At 43.3% G+C, this 25,114-nt stretch overlaps 1 protein-coding gene across 19 annotated transcripts in view; it reads left to right on the forward strand.

Moving 5' to 3' along the window:
* RIMBP2 (RIMS binding protein 2) overlaps nucleotides 1-25,114 on the forward strand; it is a 185,512-nt gene that overhangs the window by 111,227 nt on the left and 49,171 nt on the right. For all 19 annotated transcript variants that reach the window (XR_012895994.1, XM_075898436.1, XM_075898437.1 and 16 more), the window contains 4 exons: nucleotides 3,662-4,474; nucleotides 18,347-18,498; nucleotides 18,874-19,341; nucleotides 23,839-23,988. Coding sequence is in view for 18 of the 19 variants with exons in the window: in XM_075898436.1 (XP_075754551.1) it covers nucleotides 3,662-4,474; nucleotides 18,347-18,498; nucleotides 18,874-19,341; nucleotides 23,839-23,988 (1,583 nt within the window). In the remaining variant the exon portion in view is untranslated. The remainder of the gene's footprint in view (nucleotides 1-3,661; nucleotides 4,475-18,346; nucleotides 18,499-18,873; nucleotides 19,342-23,838; nucleotides 23,989-25,114) is intronic.

The following is a 25,114-nucleotide window of genomic DNA, read 5'->3' on the forward strand; positions in this document are numbered from 1 at the left end:
GCCACGTTCTCCACAATCAAAAGCAATTGATAAAGCCCTTTATCTTGTTCCCTGTAATTAACAGAATTTATGCACCTATACAGCAGCTCCTTCCACTCACGGCTAATTTGTAAGATTCCCTGAACCATCAGCATTTCCTATTTGACAGGATTTGCGCTGACAAGACAGCTCCGTGAGATTTTAGTTTTTGCCTGAGAGATCCTTGACTCTCTTCAATCTATAAATATTTGATTCTTCTATGTTGAATTTCCTCTTGCTAGACACTGATACAAAGTCATAGTGGAACAAGATAGTACATAATGCTTTGATATGAGTGGATTAACAATGCCATGAATACTGTTTTCTTTCCATTCCCTTTCAGACTGATGTTGCTCCCTGCAACATTGACTTCATAATTTAGTTTTTCCACAAAGGGCTGCCCTTCACTTTAAGCTGATTTAGTTTTGTGCAGCGTGTTAAATATCATTAGCACTCAAATATCATTAGCACTGTTTTGCAAAGCACTTCAGTGCATACATAACTTGTCTCAGGTAAGTAGCATTTAAATCCCTGCCTCATTAGCAATTTTGATGTGCCTAATCTACATCTCTCTGTTGACAGAGAGGTGTAGTCTAGACACAGGATTTGTTGCGTAGTCTACACTGGGAATCCAGGTTTAGCAGAACTCCAGTTAGTAAAGTTTGGGTTTGTTAACCTGTGGCTTAAGCATCTACACTTATTTGTAACTCCAGTTAGAAATGGTGGAATCCTTGGTCCCAAATGGAGGCTTCAACATCTTACTGCATAATGCAAATCTGAGACCAATAACCGAGATTTCCTACTGTCCTCCCAAAATGTCATTACTCTAACCCTTTGTTTGTGGTGCAATGTGGGAAAACTTGACTGTCCACTAATTGTACTGTCCAGAGGACAAAGTCAGCCCTGGGAATACTTTTGTTGGACTGCAAGAGCATGAGTCCAGAGGGGCTGTATCTACACTACAAAGCAATCTGATTTGAATCCTGAGTCCTGGCTTGACTCAAGACTCAGATTGACCACCCTCATGGGATCCAAGGTCTGAGCCCTGTATTCATATGATTTGTGTGTAGACAGAAGGAAGGTTAGGCTTGAGCCTAATTTGAACCTTGGCCTTAAATTGCAGTGTAGACATACTGACTACCGTGGAATAGTGATAGAAATGTAGCCGTGTTAGTCTGGGGTAGCTGAAGCAAAATGCAGGACAATGTAGCACTTTAAAGACTAACAAGATGGTTTATTAGATGATGGGCTTTCGTGGGCCAGACCCACTTCCTCAGATCTGAGGAAGTGGGTCTGGCCCACGAAAGCCCATCATCTAATAAACCATCTTGTTAGTCTTTAAAGTGCTACATTGTCCTGCATTTTGACTGCCGTGGGACTGCATATGAGGAAAAGTACATACGTGATTAAGTGCCCTACAGATCCAGGGCCTTGGTCACTTTAATTTTTACTTCCACGTGCCAAAGTATGTATAAGACAACACAAGTTGACCATTTCTTAACTTGCTTATCTATTACCTACATTTAAGGCTGGATATGTGTTTCATGAACATTTAGCAGTGATAAAACAGTTGATAAATAATTTTATTGTCTCAGTGTATCAACCTTATTTGTACCTCAAATAACTCAATATTCACTAGTAACAAAACCATTTATTTGGTGTCCTAAATTAACACTATAAACTTTTGCTAATACACTGAGTTTGAACTCTGAAAGATCTACAGATGTGCAATATTTCACTAATGAAATCCCATTAGCAATTGCTGAGACATGCTTGTATACAAACATGATTACACATGCCTGATTGCATCCTCACTGAAATGAATCCTTATGGTCAAGATACTGGATTGAGACTCGGGATATTTGGTTCAATTTCTGGCTCTGCCACAGACTCCTCTTCTGATTCAGGGCATGTCGTTTAGTCTCTCGATGCCTTACTCACCTCTAAAATGGGGTTAATAATGATCCAGCTTTTGCTTTTCTTATCTACTTAGATGATTATCTTTTTCTGGACAAAGCTAATATTCCCTTATTGTGTAATGTTCCAATTCCTAGAGCCACATGACTGATTTCAGCTGAGGCCTTTTTAGTGCTATTCAAATACACATAATAATACATTCAAAGCAGCTTCACAATATGAGAGATCAAATCATCCTGTGTGTGCTGCTTAAATCCTGGGTTTTATTGTCTGCCTGAGATTCTTATCGACTTCAGTGAAAGTATCAAGGAGACCTGTGGCACCTTAAAGACTAACAGATTTATTTGTGCACCTGACATAGTGGTTTTAACACACGAAAGCTTTTATCCAATTAAATCTGTCGGTTTTTAAGGTGCCATAGGATTACTCATTTATACACATACAAACTAACACAATTGCCACTCTGAGGGTGTGTCTAGACTACAAGGTTTTTTTGAAAAAAATGGCTTTTTTTCTAAAAAAACTTCCCCTGCATCTAGACTGCTGCTGTGTTCTTTCAAGAGTAAACACGGAAAACCTCGTTTTATGAGGAATAACACCTTTTTTCAAAAGTGCTCTTTTGAAAAAAGGTGCTATGTAATGCAAACTTTGCTTTTTTGAAAGAGAGCATCCAGACTGCCTGGGTGTTCTCTTTCGAAAAAGAGGCTTGCTTTTTCAAAAGTATTGGTTGTAGTCTAGATGCTCTTTTTCGAAAGTACCTTTCGAAAAAGCCTCTTTCAAAAGAGGCTTGCAGTCTAGACGTAGCCTGAGCCTTAAGTGCAAGGGTATGTCTACACAGCAGGGCTAAACTTGAAATAAGCTATGCAACTTGAGCTAATTGCTTAGCTTAAGTTAAAATAGCTTATTTCAATTTTTGGTGCTATCTACACAGCAGTTATTTTGAGATACAGCACTCTTCCCCCAACTTGACTTACTCCTCATACAATGAGAGTTATAGGAGTTGGAGTAAGCAGTCCTCTAGCTCAACATTATTTCGACATTATGTTGAAATAACTGCTTGTGTGTAAACACAGGTGTCATTCCAAAATAACGCTTCTGGGTAGACAAATCCATAGTGATTAGTTCATGGTTTAATTGTGTGATAGTAATGGAGGCTGTAATATGAAGGCCATAGCTATGAATCTTTGATGGGAGATAGAGAGAGGCTACTTGCTTTAGTGCGTAGGTTCCAGGCTGTGTGTATTTGGAAAATGCATATTAACAGTATTCTATTGAGTTTTATAACCACTTGGATCCATCAGCTGGATCAGTAAGTCAGCAGAACAAAATAGTTACAGCCACTGAGGTCTTTTTCTTAAAAAATAATCTCTGTTGTAAGAGAAAAAGTAAGTGAGCAAAAGCAAAAAAAGCATGCACAGAAAAGTCCCCTTCCAATCTAGTCCTTTAATTCCTATCTGAGGAAGCAGACTTTCCCAGTCAGCTTCTTAACATGCTTTTTACAGAGCCTTTCTGCCAGAGAAAGAGGAAGTCTGAGCTGCAGTTAACCCCTGGTTTACCAGGGACCTCTCAGTGTCTTGCAACCTCTTACAATGACATACAGGATTTCATATTATTTAATGTACTTCTTCAGCCCAAGATGACCAAAGGAGAGAGTCATCTAGAAGTCAGCTTGTTTGGTCCTGTGTGAGAGTTTTTAACATGATATTTGGTTGTTCTTTCTCACCAGGTGAACTTCTAGATGGACAAAGAGGATTGGTCCCTTCCAACTTTGTGGATTTTGTTCAAGATAACGAGTCCCGTTTGTCAAGCATCTTAGGCAGCGAACAGGATCAGAATTTTATCAACCATTCAGATCATGCTTTGGAAGGAGATAGTCTACTGGAGATCAATCCACCAAGTCACGTAGAGTCTAGTGTAATCAACAATGGCACAGGGACTTTTGATGTGAACATTGATGAAATTGGAGAAGACATTGTGCCTTATCCTAGAAAAATAACCCTTATTAAACAACTAGCCAAAAGTGTTATTGTGGGCTGGGAGCCACCAGTTGTGCCACCTGGATGGGGAATGATTAACAGCTACAATGTCCTGGTTGACAAAGAAATACGCATGAATGTGTCCTTGGGAAGCAGAACTAAAGCACTTATAGAAAAACTTAACATTGCTACTTGCACATACCGAATATCGATTCAGAGCATTACGAGCAGAGGTACCTCAGATGAGCTACTGTGCACTTTGTTAGTTGGGAAGGATGTTATCGTGGCACCTTCACATCTTAAGGTGGACAACATAACCCAGATTTCCGCTGAGCTGTCCTGGCTTCCTACCAATAGCAATTACAGTCATGTGATCTTTCTGAATGAAGAAGAGTTCGATATTGTCAAGGCTGCTAGCTATAAGTACCAGTTTTTAAATTTGAAGCCCAATATGGCCTACAAGGTGAAGGTCATGGCAAAGCCCCATCAGATGCCCTGGCAGCTTCCTCTGGAGCAACGGGAAAAAAAAGAAGCATTTGTGGAATTTTCTACATTGCCAGCAGGTTTGATTTTTTCCCCTGACCTTTAACTTTGCAATTGCTTTAGTAATGCCAGGTGCACCAAGACTAGTCAACATAAAACTTCTCCAGTTTCTAAGTTCTGAATCAGCGTCCTTCACAGAAAAAGTAATGGAAAACATTTCTTCCCAGTGTTGTGTAATTACTGGTATTGACAGTGATCCTCTATTTGGAGCTGCCCATTTAGATTCAGTTACAGCAACAAGGCCTTTGTTGCTAGAACGCTGTGTGTACCATCACCCATTTCAGTCTCAACCCACTCAAAAGTCAGGAGGTTTTTGTTATTAAAGCTCTAAAGCTGGGCTGACTCCATTGAATATAATGGGTTTTAGCTCATCTTTAATTTTAGAAAATGAAAATCAGACATTTATTAAGTAAACATATTTCATACATCTTAAGTGACATACAAGAGCTGAGATGGTTGCAACATAGCTCTTGAACCATTACATCTCACAAAGTGATAATCACCTTTTAAATGAAATTTCTGTTATGGATTATATATACTTTGCTACCAACAGTGGTATAGTAGTGTAAATGGACTATGCCAGGTTGCATAATCCTGCAGTTATTTGTGCTAGGTCTTCTGTGAGGGATTGGAGAGAAGTAAATAATAGCTGATAATGAAGAGATCATAATTTTTTTTAAATGGACAATAACATTTGAACTGTTTCCTGCACCTACTGCTCTGTTGTAGATTGATACAGAGCTGTAAGTAATTGAATAATACTTGTGATATTAGAATTACAGGAGTCTTTTCCATCAACATTTTCCTAACCCCAAGGCCTGATTCTGCAAAGCTAACATGAAGTAACAGTTGTTTAAATTAGAGGTCCCATATATACTGTTTCATTTTATAGAAGCATAGAAATTAGAGATGGAAATATCCATGTAGATCATCTATAGTTCATCCCTGTCCAGCTACTACAGCCCTGTCCTCGCCTCTGTCTGGAAAGTGGAGTGTTTCAAGAAGACTCTCTTGCTAGATCATAAATTAGAGACAGCAGATCTTATTAACATCACTGAACCTGTAAGTTTCATGTTCTCTTATGCTGCATGTTCAGAGCCTTTCAGAACAATTTCCCTAGGTTTCTAACTGATTTACCCATAGAAGTGAGAATAGCTACTGACTTTCATGCCATTTTCTTTATTTACCATTAATAATATCTCTGTAGTGCTTTTCAGCGGTAAGCACTTTACAAAGATGGGTCAGTAGCTTTATCCCCATTATATTGTTGGGAAAATTGAAGCACAGAAATGCTAAGTGACTGTTCTCCAAGATGATGCAGCTAATCACCAGAAGCACAGGGAGCAGAACTCAGCTCTAGTCACTCCTGTCTCGGGACCTATCCACAGATACAACTTCAGTTTTTAAAGATAATAAATTTGATCCACTTTAAAAAGCCAGGTATAGTTTTTTTTTAATTTCGTGTTGTGTTTGATTACTATTTGATTGACATTCTCAAACTTGCCCCTGCAATTGAAGCAGACCAAGCTATGTTTCAGAAATGAAGCTGAAATTGTGTAACATAAAATGGTTTGTAAGGATGCTCACAGCATTTGTGGGATGTGGCATGATCTGGAGATTATTGTGAACAATATCTGAAGAATTCATACACCTTCCCAGAACCACGATTAAACAGGAAGCAACAATCTCCCTGCACTGCAATTATTTTCCTTCATTCATCTGTCTACTAGAAGGGCCCATGTATAAGGAGACAGTGCCTCATCTGCTCAGACTTTCAGAAGACTGATGGTTTTAAATGCAGGCCAGAGGAGAGATGGACTACAGGTAATTCCTGGTGAGTGAAATTTCAGTCCAATAGCATGTGTTGTTCTATGGCTTGATTGGCTGCCTGTTGTGATATAATTTCAGCAAAGTAACTGGAGTTTATTCTGTCTCACCCCCTCATTCAGATGGCTAATGTCTGAGGAGACATGCAGGATAATAGTGGTGTCCGGTACGGAGCTAGATGGGTTGTGACTCAACTGATTTGAAAGTGTGTTGGTTTCTAACTCTGCAAAACATGGCCTCAGCCTACGCATTAATTGTGTTGTCAGAAATGCAGCTAAACAATCATTTTGGTAGCCCGTAAAGAGTAAAATAAAGGTAGCTGGGACTCTTTGGTCACTCTTCTAAAACAAACACTAGGCTTGATTCAAACCAGCCCTCTTGTAGGGGTTGCATTAGATGCACCCTTATCCCCACTGGGACAGCTAGGCCAGAATGTGGATTCATTGCTGGGGGAGGGCAGGTGGCAGTGCTGTCTTTGCCTTCTGCTGGGGTGCTGACAGGTGTGCATTCATGTGTAGGCTCCACAGCACCTCTTTTTTTAATTGTGTGGCCCACAACCTAGAAGCGGGGGGACACTAACAGGAGGTGCAGGAGGGGACTAGGGTCTGCTCTTCACCTCTTTTCCTCCATGACTGCTGGGGACCCTCTGCTGCTGGCCTGGAAAACTAGCCAGCTGCAGCCCCATGTAATTTATCCCCATGGGAGTGAGTGGCTCTTCAAGGACCCTGGATGTGAGCTGTCAGCTCCCCTTGTGGAGTCACTTTCTACCCCACATTGGCTTATTATGCAACTCCCATGGGAAAAGATGCAGCAAAATATTATGCTTTCTGGCTGACTATAACAGCATACTATGGACCATATCATGGCATCATATTGGCAAGGGATTTCTGCCTCTAAGTATCATCAAATATTAATTCCATTGACATTACTGTTAATAGCACAGCCATACATTCCCAAAGGGACAATACGTCATCTGTATATGGTGCAGCACAAATCCTATTAGTGCAGACATTATTTTAAGTTCAACTCTGAATTGTTTTGCTTTGTTAGTTCAAGACAGTCTCATAGCATTATCTGTGTGCTGCTTAATAGTACAGGTCCAAATCCTGGAAACTTTCCTACCATTACTAAGGATAGGAATTTGTCTAAGAGCTGATCTATATTGAAAACTGACATTGGTGTAGATATGCCTCTCATTGGTTGTGAAGTCCATCCCCCTAAAAGACATAGCTGGTTTAGACAGCACTGGGTCAAAAGAAGAATTCTTTCATTGACCTAACAACTGATGGAGGGAGGTGGATTAACTGGCTAGTCTTGTGGGCCTGGCAGTGACCCAGGTGGCCTAATCCAGTCTCCTGGGTCCAGCAAGGGCCCTGGCAGCCCAGGCCAGTTCTCCCTTCTCAGGCATGGCAGCTGGGCCTTCCTCCTTGGGAGGTCAGATGGAATGTCTGGCTGGCTTAACTGCTGGGCTCCAATTGAGCTCTGAGCTTCTCCTTTTATACTTCTAGCCCCACCTTTCAGTTTCTGGTGGGTGAGGCTGAGTTGCTCTGGCACTGCCTACCAAGGGATCTTAGGGATTGTTTCCCCTTCTGGGTCAACAGGAGGCCAACTTGACTCAATACTGGGATTGTATGCATGGAAGAGTCTCAGAGACAATTTCTCAGTCCCAAATGCTACAAAAACCTAGCCAAATAAGTGTGTTATGATGGTGCCTGTGAGTATGGCATTTTCAACAACACAGGAGAGTAAATTGCAGCAAGGGGAAGGAACTTGGCATGACACTTAGGGCTGTGTGGAATATTTGCAACAAAGTGAAACCTGTCAGAATGGAAGGTTTGTGCATTTCATCTAATTGTCCAATTTTGCTTTAAAAAGCTGCCAACATCTCTGAAATTATATGCACTTTAGTTCACGGGGGCTGATCCTGCCTAGCATCACTTAAAGTCAATTAATGGGATTAGGATCAGGTCTAGGATTAGTGACTAGGGGGCCTCATCACAATTCACCTACCTTTCTGCACCTAAGAGACATCTCTCGTGAAAATCCTCACCAGATATTCACTATGCTAAGTGCTGATAACCTGCTCTAAGCCACTGTGGCTTTTAGTCTCCCCCCCTACTAATTACATCATATATAGTGATTTCAGGCAGCTACTATGCAGGAGCTAACTAGCAGCAAAAACTCACGCTTTACAATCAGGTGTCCCAGGGTCAGTCACACCAGATGACCCAACCAGGGGCATTGTTGCAAATCTTTGTCAATTTCTGAAGTAAAATTTCCCACAATGATCAACTAACAATTTGGTTCTTAAATTTCAGCATTATAAACATTGAAACAGAGGAAGAGATGTCTATGAAATAAAGGGTGGAAAGTTAAAATTACAGCATGTTCCCTATTATTTTTCTTGCAGGAGTTACCAGCAGTAAGCCACCATGTTTCCCTGCACCTAAAACCCAGGTAAAAGCATGAGGAGAACAGAGATGGAAAAAAGAAAGTCAGATCTCTCACAGTTCTTACTGTCTTCTATGTACTGATTTACTCTGTGACCCAGGACTGTTCCCAACCTAACCATAGCCTTATGATTTACAATGTTAAGGAAGCTATTTCAAAGATTATTTTAAAAGATGCTGAGAAAGGAATAAACGTGGTTTGTCTGAAGGGCATGTTGTTGTTGTGTTGTTTTGAAGAAAAATACATATGGGTGAGTGGGAGTCACCGGATCTAGTGGTTGCCTTAGTGAATGTCAGTTTGAGTAGACAAGGCAAAGTGAAGCATGGTATACATGGCCACAGGCAACTAACTGTTAACACTCGTGCTGGCATTTTTCAAAGGACTTCAAAAGTGCTCACCAGTGAACAGAGGGGGTTACTTTCTTTGAAGTTTGGAAAGCCTTTGAAGTACTGTCCTGTCTCAATCATGGGAGGAACAACTTGTCCTAAAAAGGAAAAAGAATGTGTATGTGAATTCTTAGCAAGATGAACAAGGTGACCAGTCACCTTCTAGAGCAAGAGAGGGCAAGAGCCTTATAAATACCAGACATCAAAAAAGTGATCTGCTTTTGAAAGAGAGCGTACAGACTGATTGGATGCTCTCTCGCATATGTGGAAGCAGGACTAAGGGAAAGGGGATTTGGGTGGCCAGTTCAGGGTTTGTCAGTAGCAGAGCAAGAGTCTGGTTCACTCTGACTCCTGCTAACGCAAGAGCTAGAAGAGACGCTGTGTTCGCCTCTCTGTCTCTCTCACATTGATAAGAGTAGAATGCTTACCTCAGTAAGAACCTTGAGATAAGAAGTGTCCGATGGGAACTGAGTGGGCAGGGAAGTAATTGTTTAATGTTATATGTAATAGAAAGGTATATATATATTGGCTTTTAATTGTTTTGAATTTGAAGAACCGTTTTTGCTGTCTTCCCTTGCAATATTGCTCGAATAAACTGCCTCTGGCAACTTGTTGCTTAAACATAATGGAGAGTGACGGCTCGTTATCTTCCACACATAAAAGGCCACCCAGAACCACTTCAGCCAGGGCTTTAGGTCACTCGTGGCTTCCAAGTGCTGATGCGGGAACCTTGCAGAGACATGCACTCAAAGGGACCCCTCTGGACAGCAGTTTCTCTGATTCTGATGCATGCTTGCCTGCATTTTTGAGGGACAGAAAAGCTCTTACAGTGCCTGCTGTGGTTGCCTTGCTTTTTTGGATGCCACAACTTTTCTCTTGGTGCCATAGAGCCGGAGCTGCCCCTGGGCATGTGATAGCCCCACACAGCCATGCTGCTGTTTTTTGCAGCACTTTGTGCCAGCTGCCTTCCTGTTCCTAACTGAGCTGAACCCCCAGCTTATTCTTGGGACCCTCTCTCTGGGTGCAGCTGCTCCACTCTGACAATATACCCCCCAGTGGAGAGGCGTTTCTGGAGGCTCGACACCAGTTCGGACTGGTGGAACCAGTTGGTCATAGAGTGGTGGGATGACCAACAATGACTCCAACACTTCTGCATGCAGAAGGCCATCTTTTTGGAGCTATGTGCCTGGATTGCCCCCACCCTCTGGAGATGCAACACACACCTGCAGCCTGCCATCTCCCTGGAGAAGCGAGTGCCATCCAGAAGCACACCACCCCAAACAGCTACCGGTTGCTGGGCAACCAGTTTGGCATGGGGAAATCAACTGTCGAGGCCCTCCTCATGCAAGTAAGGCACTCTCGGGCTGCAGTCCTTGCACGGGCGGGGGAAGGCGGGGAGAGAGTGTCCTGGGAAAGGGGGACCCTTGGGAAAGGAGGGGTTGGAAGGTGTGGGAGATGGAGTGGAGGGGAAGCCCCATCCCTGGGAGGTTCTGCAGTCCCACCCTCACACAGCCCTGGTGCGGGGGGGGGAGGAGCTTCATGGGGGTGGCTCCTGGAGAGTTTGGGGGGGAGAGAATGGGAGGGGATCAGGTACTGCCCAAGGGCTCAGGCACTCCCTCTCTTATTCTCTGTTTTGTGTGCTTGTTTGTCTCCTTCTGCAGGTTGTGAGGGCCATCAATTCCATCCTGTTGCGCACAGTCATCCGTCTGGGAGATCTGGACCCAATCGTGGCTGGATTTGCTGCCCTGAGGTTCTCAAACTGTGCTGGAACCATAGATGGAACCCATATTCCAAACTGTGCACCAGAGCATCAGGCAGCCCAATACATAAATCGCAAGGGCTACTTTTCTATGGTGCTGCAGGCCCTGGTTGACCACTGTGGACGTTCATGGATGCTTTTGTCAGGTGGTCGGGCAGGGCACACGATGCCCATGTGTTTCAGAACTCTAGCCTGTACAGAAAGCTGGAGGCAGGTACATTCTTTCCCCACCGTGAATTTTCAGTTGGGGATGTACAGATGCCATTGTGCATCATGAGAGATGTGGCTTATCCCTGATGCTATGGCTTCTGAAACCTTATACTGGACATCTGGACCCCAGTAGGGAGCAATTTAATGGCTGCCTGAACAGGACCAGAATCCAGGTTGAGTGGGCCTTTGGCCGCCTCAAGGCACGGTTCAGGTGCCTGCTGACCTACCTTGACGTGGGGGAGCACAATATCCATGAAGTGATCACAGCATGTTGTGTCCTGCACAACACTGTGGAGAGGAAGGAGGAGGCCTTCCTCCTAGAGTGGGAGGCAGATGCCAGCCCCAGGGCCTCCCCAACATCATTTCTCTCATGATGGTACACTTGCTATCAAGTCGCTACATGAGCTGGTCCCAGGCACAGTTCCGCCACTCAGCATCCTTGCGTATCTTCTGCGCCACGGTCTGCTGCATGTCGCACAGGATGCTGACATGCTGGTGCATGAGGTCTTCCTGGACCCTGGCTCCTTAGGACCCCTCAGTCCCAACTGGTCTGGCTGTAGAGAACAGAAAGAGGGCAAGGCAGTCAGTCATCTATACAGACACTGTCCCTGAGGCCATGCCCTCTTCTGTGAGCAGCAACCAACAGTCCTTGGGCCAGAGGAGGCGGATGTCCCGGGAGCAAGGCCTTGCAGCAGGCACTGCCTCGCAGGGGCCCCGAGGTGCCCAGAGAACCATGCTGCCCACTTCCCTCCCCACCCCCCAGCCCACAGACAAGCAGGCAAAGGAAGGATCCAGCCACAGTGGGATCTGTGGGCAGCAGAGGAGCTGGGAACAGCCTGGCCCTCCTTGCTATCTGCACATACACCTGCGGCTCAGAGAGCTGCCTGTGGGAGTGGGTGGTGCCTTGCCCGTGCAGGCATACCCGCGTGCTGTGTGCATCACTTCTCGAGGTGTGTGGGGTCATGCCTCTGCCCTTGTGGCTAGCCTGCTTCCAGCAATGACAGGTGCTGGGAGGGCCCAAATGGAGCTGGACATACATGTCTTCCTCTGAGCATGGCAGCAGAATCCCACCCATGTTCAGTAGCTGCCTGCTGAGTCCACGCTGCACATACTAACAATGGACTGTAGCACAATATCCAGCGTGAGCAGCCCTAGTGATGCTTGCACCCCACCCCTTCTGTGCCCACCTCCCTCATCCTGTGTGTGTGACAGAGCACTCACTTGAAGATCCCTCCCCAGCATCAGATGAGGCCTGCAAGATATCCTGGCTGATAAGCACTGGCTCCCGGGACAGGATGATGGTGTCTATTTCCTCTCCCTCCTCCCTTGCCGTGACCGTGACGACAGAGGTCTCGAGGCTGGAGTCCACCACAAAGGGTGGGGAGATGGATTCCCCACTCCCCAGAATCTGGTGGAGCTCCTAGTAATGGGGGCAGGTGTGGGGTCCTGCCCCTGAGTACGAATTGCACTCTCTGGCCCTGATGTATCCCTGGCAGAGCGCCTTTACCTTACTCTGGACCTATTCCAAGGTCCATGGTGGGTGTCCACACTACACCAGTAACTCGGCCATGCACTCAGATATATCAGCATTCCACCACTTGAAGTGGAGATTCTCTCTTCACAACTCGAAAAGGGACAGGATCTCCTCTCTAGACCTGGACAGTGCCCACCTCATGGTCCCTCTGGGTGAGTCCTGGGACCCCTGGGCCTTCTCTCTGCAAGGGTCAGGAAGGTATCTGGGGGCTTGAGGCTGGACCTTGCAGGGAGCAGGCCCAGGGGTCCAAGGACCCTCCCAGAGGGACCATGAGGTAGGCAGGCAGAACCACGTGGTCTGTGCTGCTCTCAGTCTGGCTTCCTGCCACAAAGCTTGTCCAGAGTGACTTAAGCTTTAAGAGCTGGCAGGAGACAGGAACTATAGCGTTATGATTAGTATGGATGGAGTGTCCACCAGGGCATCTGTGTTATTTCCTGGAGGCCTCTTCTTCCGAAGAAAACCCTCCTCTCTGTCCACACACACTTTTTTCTGAAAGAGCTCTTTTGGAGAAAGGCTTTTATATCAGCGAAAGAGGATTACCAATGCCTGAAAAACTCCTCTGTTCTTTCAATTTACTTTAAAAAAATGTGATTACAGTGTGGATGTAACTCAGGTTTTGTTGGAAAAATGGCTGTTTTTCCAACAAAACTCTGTAGTGAAAACATACCCTTAGTAGCTAAAGAAAGGTGCTAGTTAATTAATAGGGAAGGAGAAACTTCTGAATGAGATTAGAGGGAGAGAGAGAGAGACAATGCCAAGGAAGTGTCCATGATAGAGATCCAGAGATGGAGGCTGTGTCTACATTGGTGTGATCTTGTGCAAAAGCAACCACTTTTGTGCAAAAACTTGCTGCCTGCCTGTCTACACTGGCCACGAGTTCTTGCACAAGTACACTGATGTTCTAATGTATTAAATCAGTGCTTCTTGCGCAAGAACTCTGATGCTCCCACTCAGAAATAAGCTCTCTTGTGCAACTGTTCTTGCGCAAGAGGCCAGTGTAGACAGGCAACATGAATTTCTTGTGCAAGAAAGCCCTATGATTAAAAGGGCCATCAGAGCTTTCTTGCACAAGAGAGTGTCTACACTGGCATGGATGCTCTTGCACAAAAGCACATCTCTTGTGCAAATGCACATGCCAGTGTAGATGCTCTCATCTGAAAGAGTTTTGCACAAGAACTCTTCTGCAAAAGTTTAAAAGGATTGGGACCATTTAATTTAGAGCAGAGACAGTTAAGAGGTGATATGCAGGCTTGCTGGGAGGGGTAGAGGAGGGTAACAGGAGGTAGCAATTGCCCTGGGGTCAGGTGATTCAAAGGAGCTCAGGGCTTCCAGCTGCTGCTACTACGGTGGCAACCAGAGCCATGGGCCCTTTAAATCACTGCCAGAGCACCACGCTTGTACTCCACACAGCTCTGAGGGCTGGAGAGAGGGAGCTGCACACTGCAGTTTAATCTGTGGAGAGTTTTACACATTGTGGTGGTGACTAGCAGTCTCATTTTCATGGACTGGGCACACCTATTTCATACAAACTTCGTCTGGAGTTATAAGTGCTCCTCTTGAAAGAAGAACCCAGAGCAGTCAATGCTGTGGCTTTTCTGTTAGGGCCTGTGGGATTATTAAAATACTTGGCTGAGGTGATTGTCTCATTATAAATTAACCACATGTTCCACAGCCTTTGACAAACACGGCAATTATGATTCTATTTGCAGTTGAAGACGAAGCCCTACAAAGTAGACAGTGAAGACTCAGGTTTCGTGATTGCCTGCTGCCAGCATGGAAAGTGTCTTTGTTATTAATAGTACAAGTCTCAACAAGTTCTTTGAGTTGTGATGGACTGACATGAAAACTGGACAGTTTTTTGCCTTTCTGGCTGAGTCATAAGGAATTGATACACATTGAAAGGTCTGAAATAGCCAGAGCCTCTTTCAGCTTAAAAATTCCTATCCATCTCTTCTTTCCCTAGACGTGGTTTCCCACAAACTGGAAGGTTATCTTGTACTTGGACTTTGCTCACAGAAGCACTACAAACAATCCCAGATGTAGTCAGAGAAACACTAGGCTGACTGAAAACACAGCTTAGATTACACCATATTTATTTTTACATGAGGAGGGTGAAGTAAGGGGCTGTTTAGTTCTCTGTAACCTTACCTAAATAAAGCCCCCTTCTGCCTATAATGACCTGAACAGTAACAAAATGGCTTTGGTGTGCACGGATGCTGTCTAATGGTTTTGATCTGAGGAAGTGGGTCTGGCCCACGAAAGCTCATCATCTAATAAACCATCTTGTTAGTCTTTAAAGTGCTACATTGTCCTGCATTTTGCTTCAACTACCCCAGACTAACACGGCTACATTTCTATCACTATTCTAATGGATAAAATTTGGTAACATTGACCTTATTGCCTTCTAGCAGTTTCTGAAGACCCATGTTTTATCATTTTTCTTTTCTCTAAAAATGAATGTACACAATAACAATATGTGTTGGTTCTTGTGTTATCCTGAATCAATTAATTGAAATTGAGTGCCTTAAGTTCAATGGCAAAACAATAAAAAATAAAAAAAAATCGGCAACTGCTCAGCTGCACCAGCAGTTCCAGAGAGATAGGAGTGGCCAAGGTGACTCCTGCTTTGAAAGCTTTTTAACATGATAAACTCACTGGGATCTGTCAGGTGAATTAAAATAACAGGCTATATGAAATAAACATGAATTAATAATCTCCAAGATAGTTTACTTTCAGTTTCCAACCAACATAAGACAATATACAGGCAGTTCAATAATATGTTTTAATTAGGGACATACTGAACATGCTAGCAGATTAATGTATTTTAAATGCCTTGAAAGGGTGAGGTTTGGTTTAATTTTTTTCCAGTGCAGAGCGGAGGCCTTCAGCCTAATTCTTATTTATACAAGGCCCCCTTCACGCTGCACTAGTGGAGTAAATGAAAGTTATGCTGATTTTTATGGCCTCTTTGCAAAGCGTGAAAAAGAGTATGGCACTTCTGACTGTCTCACACAAGTTTAAGGCTAGGAAGATGCAGAGCTATTTTATCAGGGAAGTGAGAAGCATTTGGGCAGGCACCACGTCTCTGTGGAAGTAGATTCAGGGGTGAATCTTTCGCCTACTTTTTGAGGTGTAGCAACAGCTTCATTCCGCATGGAGGGACCATGCTCTAAATCAGAAAGCCCCTTCTGGGCCCGGGGAGTGTTAACATTTCTCTTGCACTCAAGAAAAGCAAACAGCAAGCTTCAGCTGGCCTCTTTCATCCTCTATCCCCTATCTATACATAGCCCCTCACAAGGGGTAGCTAAAGTCCATCTCCTGCCATGGTCAATTCCATGCTTTTTAAAGCCATAGCACCATCTCTTTGGATTTGACCGGCATTCTGAATGTCTCTTGACTCGTGTTGTCTTTTGGACTTCTGCATTCCTTGGTACTACTACTCTCTCTACCAATGAAACCAGAATTGTGTCCAATATGGCAGGTAATACTAAAAATTCTCTGCATAATAAAATGACTATAAGTAGAACACATATTTTTAAGATGGAGCTGTATTCTGTAGTGTATTTCTCAAGGGATTTCTGCAGGTAATAGATCCCTGCATTGTGTTTTTCCTCAGCAAGAAATAATTTGATACAGTGCTTGGTACATTCTGAGTTTCATGTAAAAGCTGGCTTGAAATGTTTTCTTGTCTTCCTCCTTCATAGCCCTCCCACTCTACCCACTTAGTAGAAAAGAAATCAATAATATTTATAGAATCATACACCTGGAAGAGACCTCAGAAGGTCATCAAGTCCAGCCCCCTGCCACAGCAGGACCAATCCCAACTAAATCAACCCAACCAGGGCTTTGTCAAGCTGAGACTTAAAAACCTCTAGGGATGGAGACTCCACCACCTCCCTAGGTAACCCATTTGCAGTAAGATAGTGTCTAATATGGGCACTATCCCAGCCCTTCCTTACAGCAGCCTTCCACATGTCTCTGAGGCAGAACAAAGAGCATGCTGTAATGTACAGTAGAGCCTCAGAGTTACTAACACCACAGTTACAAACTGACCAGTTGACTGCACACCTCATTTGGAACTGGAAGTATGCAATCAGGCATCAGCAGAGACAAAAAAAAGCAACTATCATATAATACTGTTTAAACATATACTGCTAAAAAGGGGGGCAGCATTTTTGTTCTACATAGTAAAGTTTCAAAGCTTTATGAAGCCAGTTGTAAACTTTTGAAAGTACAACCAGAGACTATGTCTACACTGGCAGCTTCTTGCACAAGAACTCTTTTGAGGAAGAGTTCTTGTGCAAAAACTCTGCCAGAAGAGAGCGTCTACACTGGCATGTGCTTTTGTGCAAGAGATGTGCTTTTGCGCAAGAGCATCCATGCCAGTGTAGACGCTCTCTTGTGCAAGAAAGCTCTGATGGCCCTTTTAACCATAGGGCTTTCTTGCGCAAGAAATTCATCTTGCCTGTCTACACTGGCCTCTTGCGCAAGAACAGTTGTGCAAGAGGGCTTATTCCTGAGAGGGAGCATCAGAGTTCTTGCACAAGAAGCCCTGATTTTATACATTAGAACGTCAGTTTACTTGTGCAAGAACACACGGCCAGTTTAGACAGGCAGCAAGTTTTTGCGCAAGAGCGGACGCTTTGGCGCAAGATCGCGCCAGTGTAGACACAGCCATGTTTTGTTCAGCGTTCTGAACACTTCAGAATTATAAATAACCCCCATTCCTGAGGTGTTTGTAACTCTGAGATTTTGATGTACCATAAACATTAGTGCAAATCACCTGGGTGAGTTTCTGTTGGTAATTAAACTAACACCAATTTCCTGCTGATCTTGCAAAGGGTTAGGAGGGGTGGGATGAGGGAACAGCTGTGCATTAGCTTCATTGGTTGATACCATGACTGAAATGGGCCTGTTTCATTGTCATTTTGTTGTGCTTAGTGAATACTTTAGAAAATTCTAGACTGCAAAGAGCCTGGTTCATTCTCAACCACAAACTCCTCCTATGTGTCTTCTACTGGCGATGCTTTGAAATTTCAAAATCAGCTCCCAAAAATGTTATATACTGATCTGTCTCAGAGGCATGGCCCAAAGTAGTCTGTATCATTTGTAAAAGGTTTCCATACTAATTTGACAATTCTCCTCCCATCTTTTATATTTACATCTCTCCACACTCAGAACAATTGAAGCGTTTATACAAGAGCTAGCTAGGGGGAGAGAAAGGTACAGGATAAGAAACAAAGGGATCAGAATTTGGTAGTTAGGTCACTAAACTGAGAGGCAGCACCCGAAGTTCAATTAGTGGATCCATGACTGATCTACTTTAGGATCATGGGTAAGTCGGGTCACATCTTGGTGGTTCAGTTTTCCCTTCTGTAAAACAGGGCTAGTGATAGGTAGCTCTCCTTTGTCAAAGTGCTTTGAGATCCAGGGATTAAAAGGTGATGGATTTGATCCTAACAATTATCAAAAGAAGCAAGGAATGCATCTCTGGGTAATGAACTCAGTACGAAGTTTGGAACTGAATCTGACAGTTCCCACAGTTCAGGGTGTGAAGACAGTTAGCCCTGTTAGATATTTATAAAATAGTATCTGTCCCATATGCAGACAGACTGATGAAAAGACCACAGTCCTAAAGAATCGTAGCAGATCTTGCAGTATTCAGTCTAGTTTAAAGCACGAAACCGAAAAGAATTAATAGTAAACAAGACTTCTGTTCTTCTAGGTCCTCCAGCTCCACCTCAAGATATTACCATAGATGCTGGGTCCACACCAGCTACTATACAGGTGTCATGGAAACCACCCACTCTTACATCCACAGGGACCTCTAATGGAGCAAATGTTACTGGCTATGGTGTTTATGCAAAGGGTCAAATAGTAAGTAAGCTTTCTTTTGCTTGTTGCATCGATCACAGCTACAGATGTGCAGTTAGATTAACAGGTAAAGGCAGCAAGTCAAGGTTTGCAGAGTTGATCTGCGTTTCACTGCAGCTATTTTGTTACTTCATTGTTTGCCTAGTTTGTAAGTGGGCTATGGAGTCCCTCTAGTTTATGTAAACTCATCAAGAAGTAGTAACTGTTCAGGCAAGCTTAGCTAAAGTGTTACAGCTGATTGGGGCAAATTATCATTATTATTATATTGCAGCCTTTTTTACCATGAGCAACACTTTGCAAAAACATATGAATCCTTTTAAAGTGGCAATGGGAGGAAAAGATTTTTTTACACTTTTAATGGCTTGTTTGTGTGTTCAGGTGGCAGAGGCGATGTTTCCAACAGCAGAGAATACTTTAGTGGAGCTAATGAGAATACGAAATGTAGAAGCTAAGGAAGTTACCGTGAGAACACTTTCTGCACAAGGGGAATCTGTGGACTCTTCTGTTGCTGCCATTCCACCTGATCTACTGGTGCCTCCAATCCCTCACCTTAGGACTGCTCCCAAATCTAAGCCATTAGCAAGTGCCGGGGCCCCAGATACCAAAGATGAACATTTAGGTCCGCATTTAAAAATGGATGAGTCATGGGAGCAGACTCGTTCAGCATCCCCAATTCCTGGACACACGTTGGAGCCTCCTGCCCCCAACTTTCACAGCCCACTTCATGGAAGGAGATCTCCCTCGCCTAATCGAATTCTCCCACAGCCACAAGGCACCCCCGTCACAAATACTGTTGCAAAAGCAATGGCGAGAGAAGCTGCCCAGCGGGTTGCAGAGAACAACAGGGTAAGACAAACTCTTTCTTACTCACATAGTGACTTAGTTGCAAATCGTTTAGGGAGGAAAAGGGAGGTTTAAAAAGTAGGTTATGTTCTGTATTAGGGTTCCATTTATAAATACTTTATAAAGAGTTAATAATTGATTAATAAAAAGTTAATTGATTGTTACAGAGACCTTATAGGGCAGTAGGTTATTTATAACTACATCTTACAACTATAACACTTTCTACTGGTGGGCTTACAACACCAAGAACATCACATCTGTACACAGAATCTTATGTGAATGAAATCTATGAAATGTAAAGCTTACTTAATTGATTAAACCTTTTATAAACCAGTTATAAATTCAACAGTAATATAAACCATGAACAGAATCAATCCATGATGTCTGAAGGTATACTCTTACCATAATACTCAGAGATACTGTAACATGCTATCCTTTGATTGCTTTTCGATTAACCCACAGATGATTAGAAATGGAAATATATTTTTTAAAAATTGGACTTATTTTTGGCCAGTTAGGTTAAACATTTGGATGGCTCTCCATACAATGTCACTTGGGCTCCTTTCAGTTAAAACAAACAACAAAATATTAAGCCTCCAGAGCCAGCTGGTCTGTAACGAGAAAAATGCCAACAAAATGACCAACAAAAAGCTGTTTTCTGCTAAGCCCTTGAAGGTCACTAATGCTGAGCTCTGGCCTCACATATCAGACAGCAGGTTGCAAAGGTGTAGGGCCTTCATTCACAGAAATAACTGGGTTGGCTACAGTCTGAGTCAGTTTGCTGTGGACCTGAGTCTGACTGCAAATTAGTCCCAGAGAGTTAAGGCCCTGGAACAGACATCAAGAGAAGTCTGGTTGAATGCAGCTTCTAAGAGGGAGGGTAGTGAGAGGCGATATCTACCATCCCTTGTTACATCCCTACAACTGTAAATATCACACATGTAGGGCTTGTTACATCATCACTGACATATCAGACAATGCCAGATGTGAATAGGTAGTGCAGAACACTTTGTTCCTGTGAGTGCAAAGGGATGATGATTCATTTCATTAGAAACCAGCTGAAGAGCTGTAATGCCAAAGGCTAGCAGATTTCTTTCACTAACCTATCTCATCTGCTTGTTACTTCTGTGGGCAGAATTTGGCTTTTGTGTAACAGCATATCTGAAGTAAACATCTACCCTCCACATAAAGGGCTGAATCAACATACACATCTCAAAGACTGATAACAAGCATACCCTTGTAGAGTGAGATAGGACAGGTATCCTTTAGCTGTTGCTTTCACCTTGCCCTTAAATTAATTTTCCTGGCAGTGTTAGGGCAATGCCCAGTACAGATGAACTAGACAGTCTCAAAAATAAATCCACCAAAAACGTCCCTAAAAACATTTGATTGTTTCCTATTTTGTACATGGGGCTTTAAAAGACTACAGCTTTTAAAAAGTCAGGTGATACTCAGAGTTATATAGTTTACTATTAATAACCTTGCTTGAAATTCCCTGTGACCTAATTAAATTATTAGCACATGGGTGTGATACGTCAAGGCATAACTGTGCTTGACTATCATGCTGTGCTTTATTTACACACATGACAGTCCCATCCAAATTCCCCAGGGAACAATGTCAGAAATAGTGGAGGTGTATGGAGTGCTAGTGTATAGTGGCTTTGTCTTGATGAATAGTTAAAGTGATACAGTGCTGGAAGGTCTTTGGAGCAATCTATGCCCACAAATGCTTTAGGTAATGAAATGAGTTTCCTTATTAAAGCAATAATTAACAGCAGGGAGTGAGTAAAGTGAATATATAAAGTTCAGGGGAAAGAGGTTTAATTTTTTTTATGACATCATGAAAGCTATGGACAGGCAGGGTGTGTTTACATAGTACCCTAAACTTGAAATACGATTGTGTATCTTATTTCAAATGTATTTCAAAATAGCTTAGCTGAAATTTTGAAATGTCTACACAGTGCCAAATTTTGAAATATCACGCTATTTTGACATATCCCTTAAGCCTCGTGGAACGAGGGTTACAGGGATGCCAAAATAGCAAGCCCATTCTTTCGAAAAATATTTTGATATAACAGGTACATTTAAAAGATGTGGGGTACCTATTTCCAGATGTACCCTCAGTGATAAAGAGAGATTTCACCTAGAGGCTGTTCCACAAAGCAGAGCTGCAAAGGAGAAGTATGGGATTGGGAAGAGACAGGTTCCCTGAAGTGGGATGGATTAAGTATTATAAGCTCCAATCCTGCAAAGCACTGAAATGTATGCTTACATCCATCTCTTCCAGAAGAGCATTTCAAAGAAGACAAAAGATGAAACTGTGCCCATAAAAGAAAAGTTGAGCATGTGCTTAATTTTCAGATTTTTAGGCACCTCAGGTACCTGAATATCTTGAAAATTTGGACTTCAGTGCTTTCCCTAAAGGGAGCCCTAACAACTAGGAGGGCAGTTGAAGATTGCATACTGAAATAGGTGACCAAACTAAGATTCTGCTTTTGCAAGTATTTTTGCATGGGCATAGCTTAGCCCATGAGAACACAATCCTATTGACCTTAGTGGAGCTCTTCAGGTCCATAAAAGCACTTGCCTGAAAGATTGAGGTGTAAGTCAAGTTAGCCCATTGATTCATATAACATGGAATATTTTGATTTCTCTTATTTAACCTGCTATATACAATACTGAAAAAACCTGTTCATGGTATTTATTCCCTAGATAAAAGACACCTTTGAATGTTACAAAATGAATGCAACATGAGAAAAGCCACCTAGACCAATATACATTGATTAGCATCCTCTTCCTTGGTTTATCAAAACAAAGTGCACAAGCCTTACCTAATGGGACAGCTCATCTCAGCTCATGAGAATGAGATTCTAGTCTAAATTTAAATTCTCAAGAGGGTGGGAAGGAAAATAAAAACACCAAACCCAATTATATAGGGACAAGCAAGTTGGGAGACCAATTACAGTCCAGCTGGTCTTCTAAAAGGCAAATGACACATTGGAAAAAAGGGTCTGATAACCTGGGCACAAAAACATGTATTAAGGGAGCACAAGAGAACATATTTTGGAAGGCTACTGGAATTAGTGTAGAAGAGTTGGAGCAATGGTGATCAGCGAGAGAATGACATCAGTTTTAGGGAAAGGGACTGAGAGTTTTTGCAAAATCACTTGACATACAAAATCATGTATAGGCTAGTATTTAGTAGATCTTAAAAGGTTGGGTGCAGGGAACTGGACAGAAGTTCAGTGCTACATTCACTCTGAGGTAAACCAGGTTCTGCCAGCAATACCTATGGTACATAGTCTCCAGTAAGGGAAAGTCTCCTATCTATTAGGCGGCAATGGTGTAAGTCACTGGTGCCGCCATGTACATCTACTCAGAGGGTTGGATGGTGTGGAATAAGGAGGCTTGTGGTCAATAGGTTCTAGTGATTAATAGTGAATTTTACTCTTGTTGTAGAAGGTCAGCACAATGCTTGCATCTTCATAAGAACATTTAAGTGAAGTGCACAAACATTGTGCCTAGAGCTGACTTTCACTATCTGTGCATTGCCTAGGCAATTTTGACCAATGGGACTCCTGTGGGATCCCCAGAAACAGATTAAGGAAAGAATTTAATGGAAATTAGAAGAAACCCCTTCTGGCCTGCTCAACAATGAGTATTCTGTGGATGCAAATTTCTGCACTTTTTAGTAAAGTGGCACATGGAAAAGGAGATACAGGGACCCCCGCGGCTGCGGCTTCAGTCCAGGAGCCTGTGGTCTGCTGGGGACGGTCCCCAGCAGACCACAGGCACCCAGATTGAAGCGGCAGCAGCGGCGGTTCCCCGCGCCTCTGAGGCTTTGCTCTGGCAAAGCCTCAGAAGCGCGGGAACCCGCCCGGTGCCCCTGGTCTGCTGGAGACGGTCTCCAGCAGACATGGGGCACCGGAGCAGCTTACGAACGGGGCTTTCTCGCCCCGACTTCCGGGGCGAGAAAGCCCCGTTCGTAAGTGCGGATCCGACATAAGTCGGATCCGCGTAAGTCGGGGACTGCCTGTATTGTTCTACACTTAGTCCTAACTCACAGGAGTTGAGCCACTGACTAGTAATGGCCACCATTAAATACAGCATCTTCAGGAAGGCACTCTGATTTTATGTCTTTTCTGAAACCATGCTGTCTTTTTTTTCATTCATGATTCAAAGAGCTCACACCACTTCCTGTAACTTCCAGGCATTCTTTAGAGATTACCCATCCAAGTACTCTCGCAGGCTGCGCTCGCTTAACTTTTGAAATGTGATGGAATTCTAGCACAGAGAGGTACATGCCACAGTGTAAGGCCTATGAGTTAAAGGAAGCAGAAGTCTGTCATTTGAGCTTAAGCCCTGGGTATATTTAATTATCTTGTTAGGTGTCATAGAGGCAGCAGACCTGGAATATTAACATCTCTTCCTTGATTTGCTGGAAACTATGGCAATGAAAGGGGGTGCCTGCTTTTATTTACCATGTTGATGTTTTGCCAGATGGAGCGGAGGAGTGTGTTTAGCGAACGGAGTAATATGGCACATTATGCAAATTCAGATGAGGAAGAAGATGGCTACGATTCTCCCAGCATTAAAAGGAGAGGGGCTTCAGTTGATGATTTCCTAAAAGGCTCAGAGCTTGGGAAGCAGGTAATGCGTGTGACCTCACTATGGTAATAATATATGGAGCTATACCTATCTCATAGAACTGGAAAGGACCTTGAGAGGCCAAGTCCAGTCCCCTGCCTTCACGGCAGGACCAAGTACCAACCCTGACAGATTTTGCCTCAGATGGCCCCATCAAGGATTAAACTCACAACCTTGGGTTTAGCAGGCCAGTGCCCAAAACACTGAGCTATCCCAGGTGTGGAATATTTTTGAAAATATTTTATGAAGCTCAACACATTAACCAGAGCATTGTCATTCTGCTGACTGTCAAACCAAAATGCTCTGTGGCTAAGCAGGAAGACTTGTAAGCAGTTAGCTGAATAGGCTGTTCTACTTCTATAGCACTATACTGCCTCCTAGAAGTTGAAAGCACTTTTGCTCAGTATAAAGACTTTTATTGTGCTTTATGTTTACCTATATTAACATGCTTTGAGACAGAAAAAAGCTTGGAAGTGTGTGTCATTTAAAAGCCATGATATGTCACCTAAACAAGCAAGGAAGCTAGCACACTGTTCCAGGCATGCACGCAGCAGAGAGGAAGATGCTGTCAGAAGAATTTCCTAATCCCAGTCTTCAGCCTCATCCTACTGAAAGCATGACAGGACAATTTAACTGTTTACTTTCAAGTGAGCTGTACCTCTTATTACAGCAGCATAAAAAAATAGCTAGATTTTTTTTTCCGCATGATACAGTACCTTGTTGGCAGAATGCTCCGAGTTCTGATATTGGACATAATTAGAGCTGTGCAGCCTATTAATTTATTTAAAGTGAGTTTTGTAATGCAAGTTTCACTAGCAGGCTACAATTTCAGGCCTAACAGAGAAACATGTCTGCTACTTACTTCAGATTTAGAGTCTCTAGGAACACACAAAGACCACAGAGAAGGACCACACAGACATTCACAAATGCAAAGTGTAGTCTGTTTTACAAGTTTTAGTATTATGTTATGATTACACAAGTCAGGGGGACCAACAGCCATCAGGGGCCACAGGGCAAGGTGAGACAAGGCTGGCTCCATGCCCCTGGAATGGGTGAAGCCTTGAGTGGAAGAAGCAGGGCCAGCCAACCATGCTGTGTCCTCCACAATCCTCTAAGTCATGCAGAGCAC

Source organism: Pelodiscus sinensis, chromosome 15 (genome assembly GCF_049634645.1).
Source record: "Pelodiscus sinensis isolate JC-2024 chromosome 15, ASM4963464v1, whole genome shotgun sequence".
Classification (NCBI taxonomy): Eukaryota; Metazoa; Chordata; order Testudines; family Trionychidae; genus Pelodiscus; species Pelodiscus sinensis.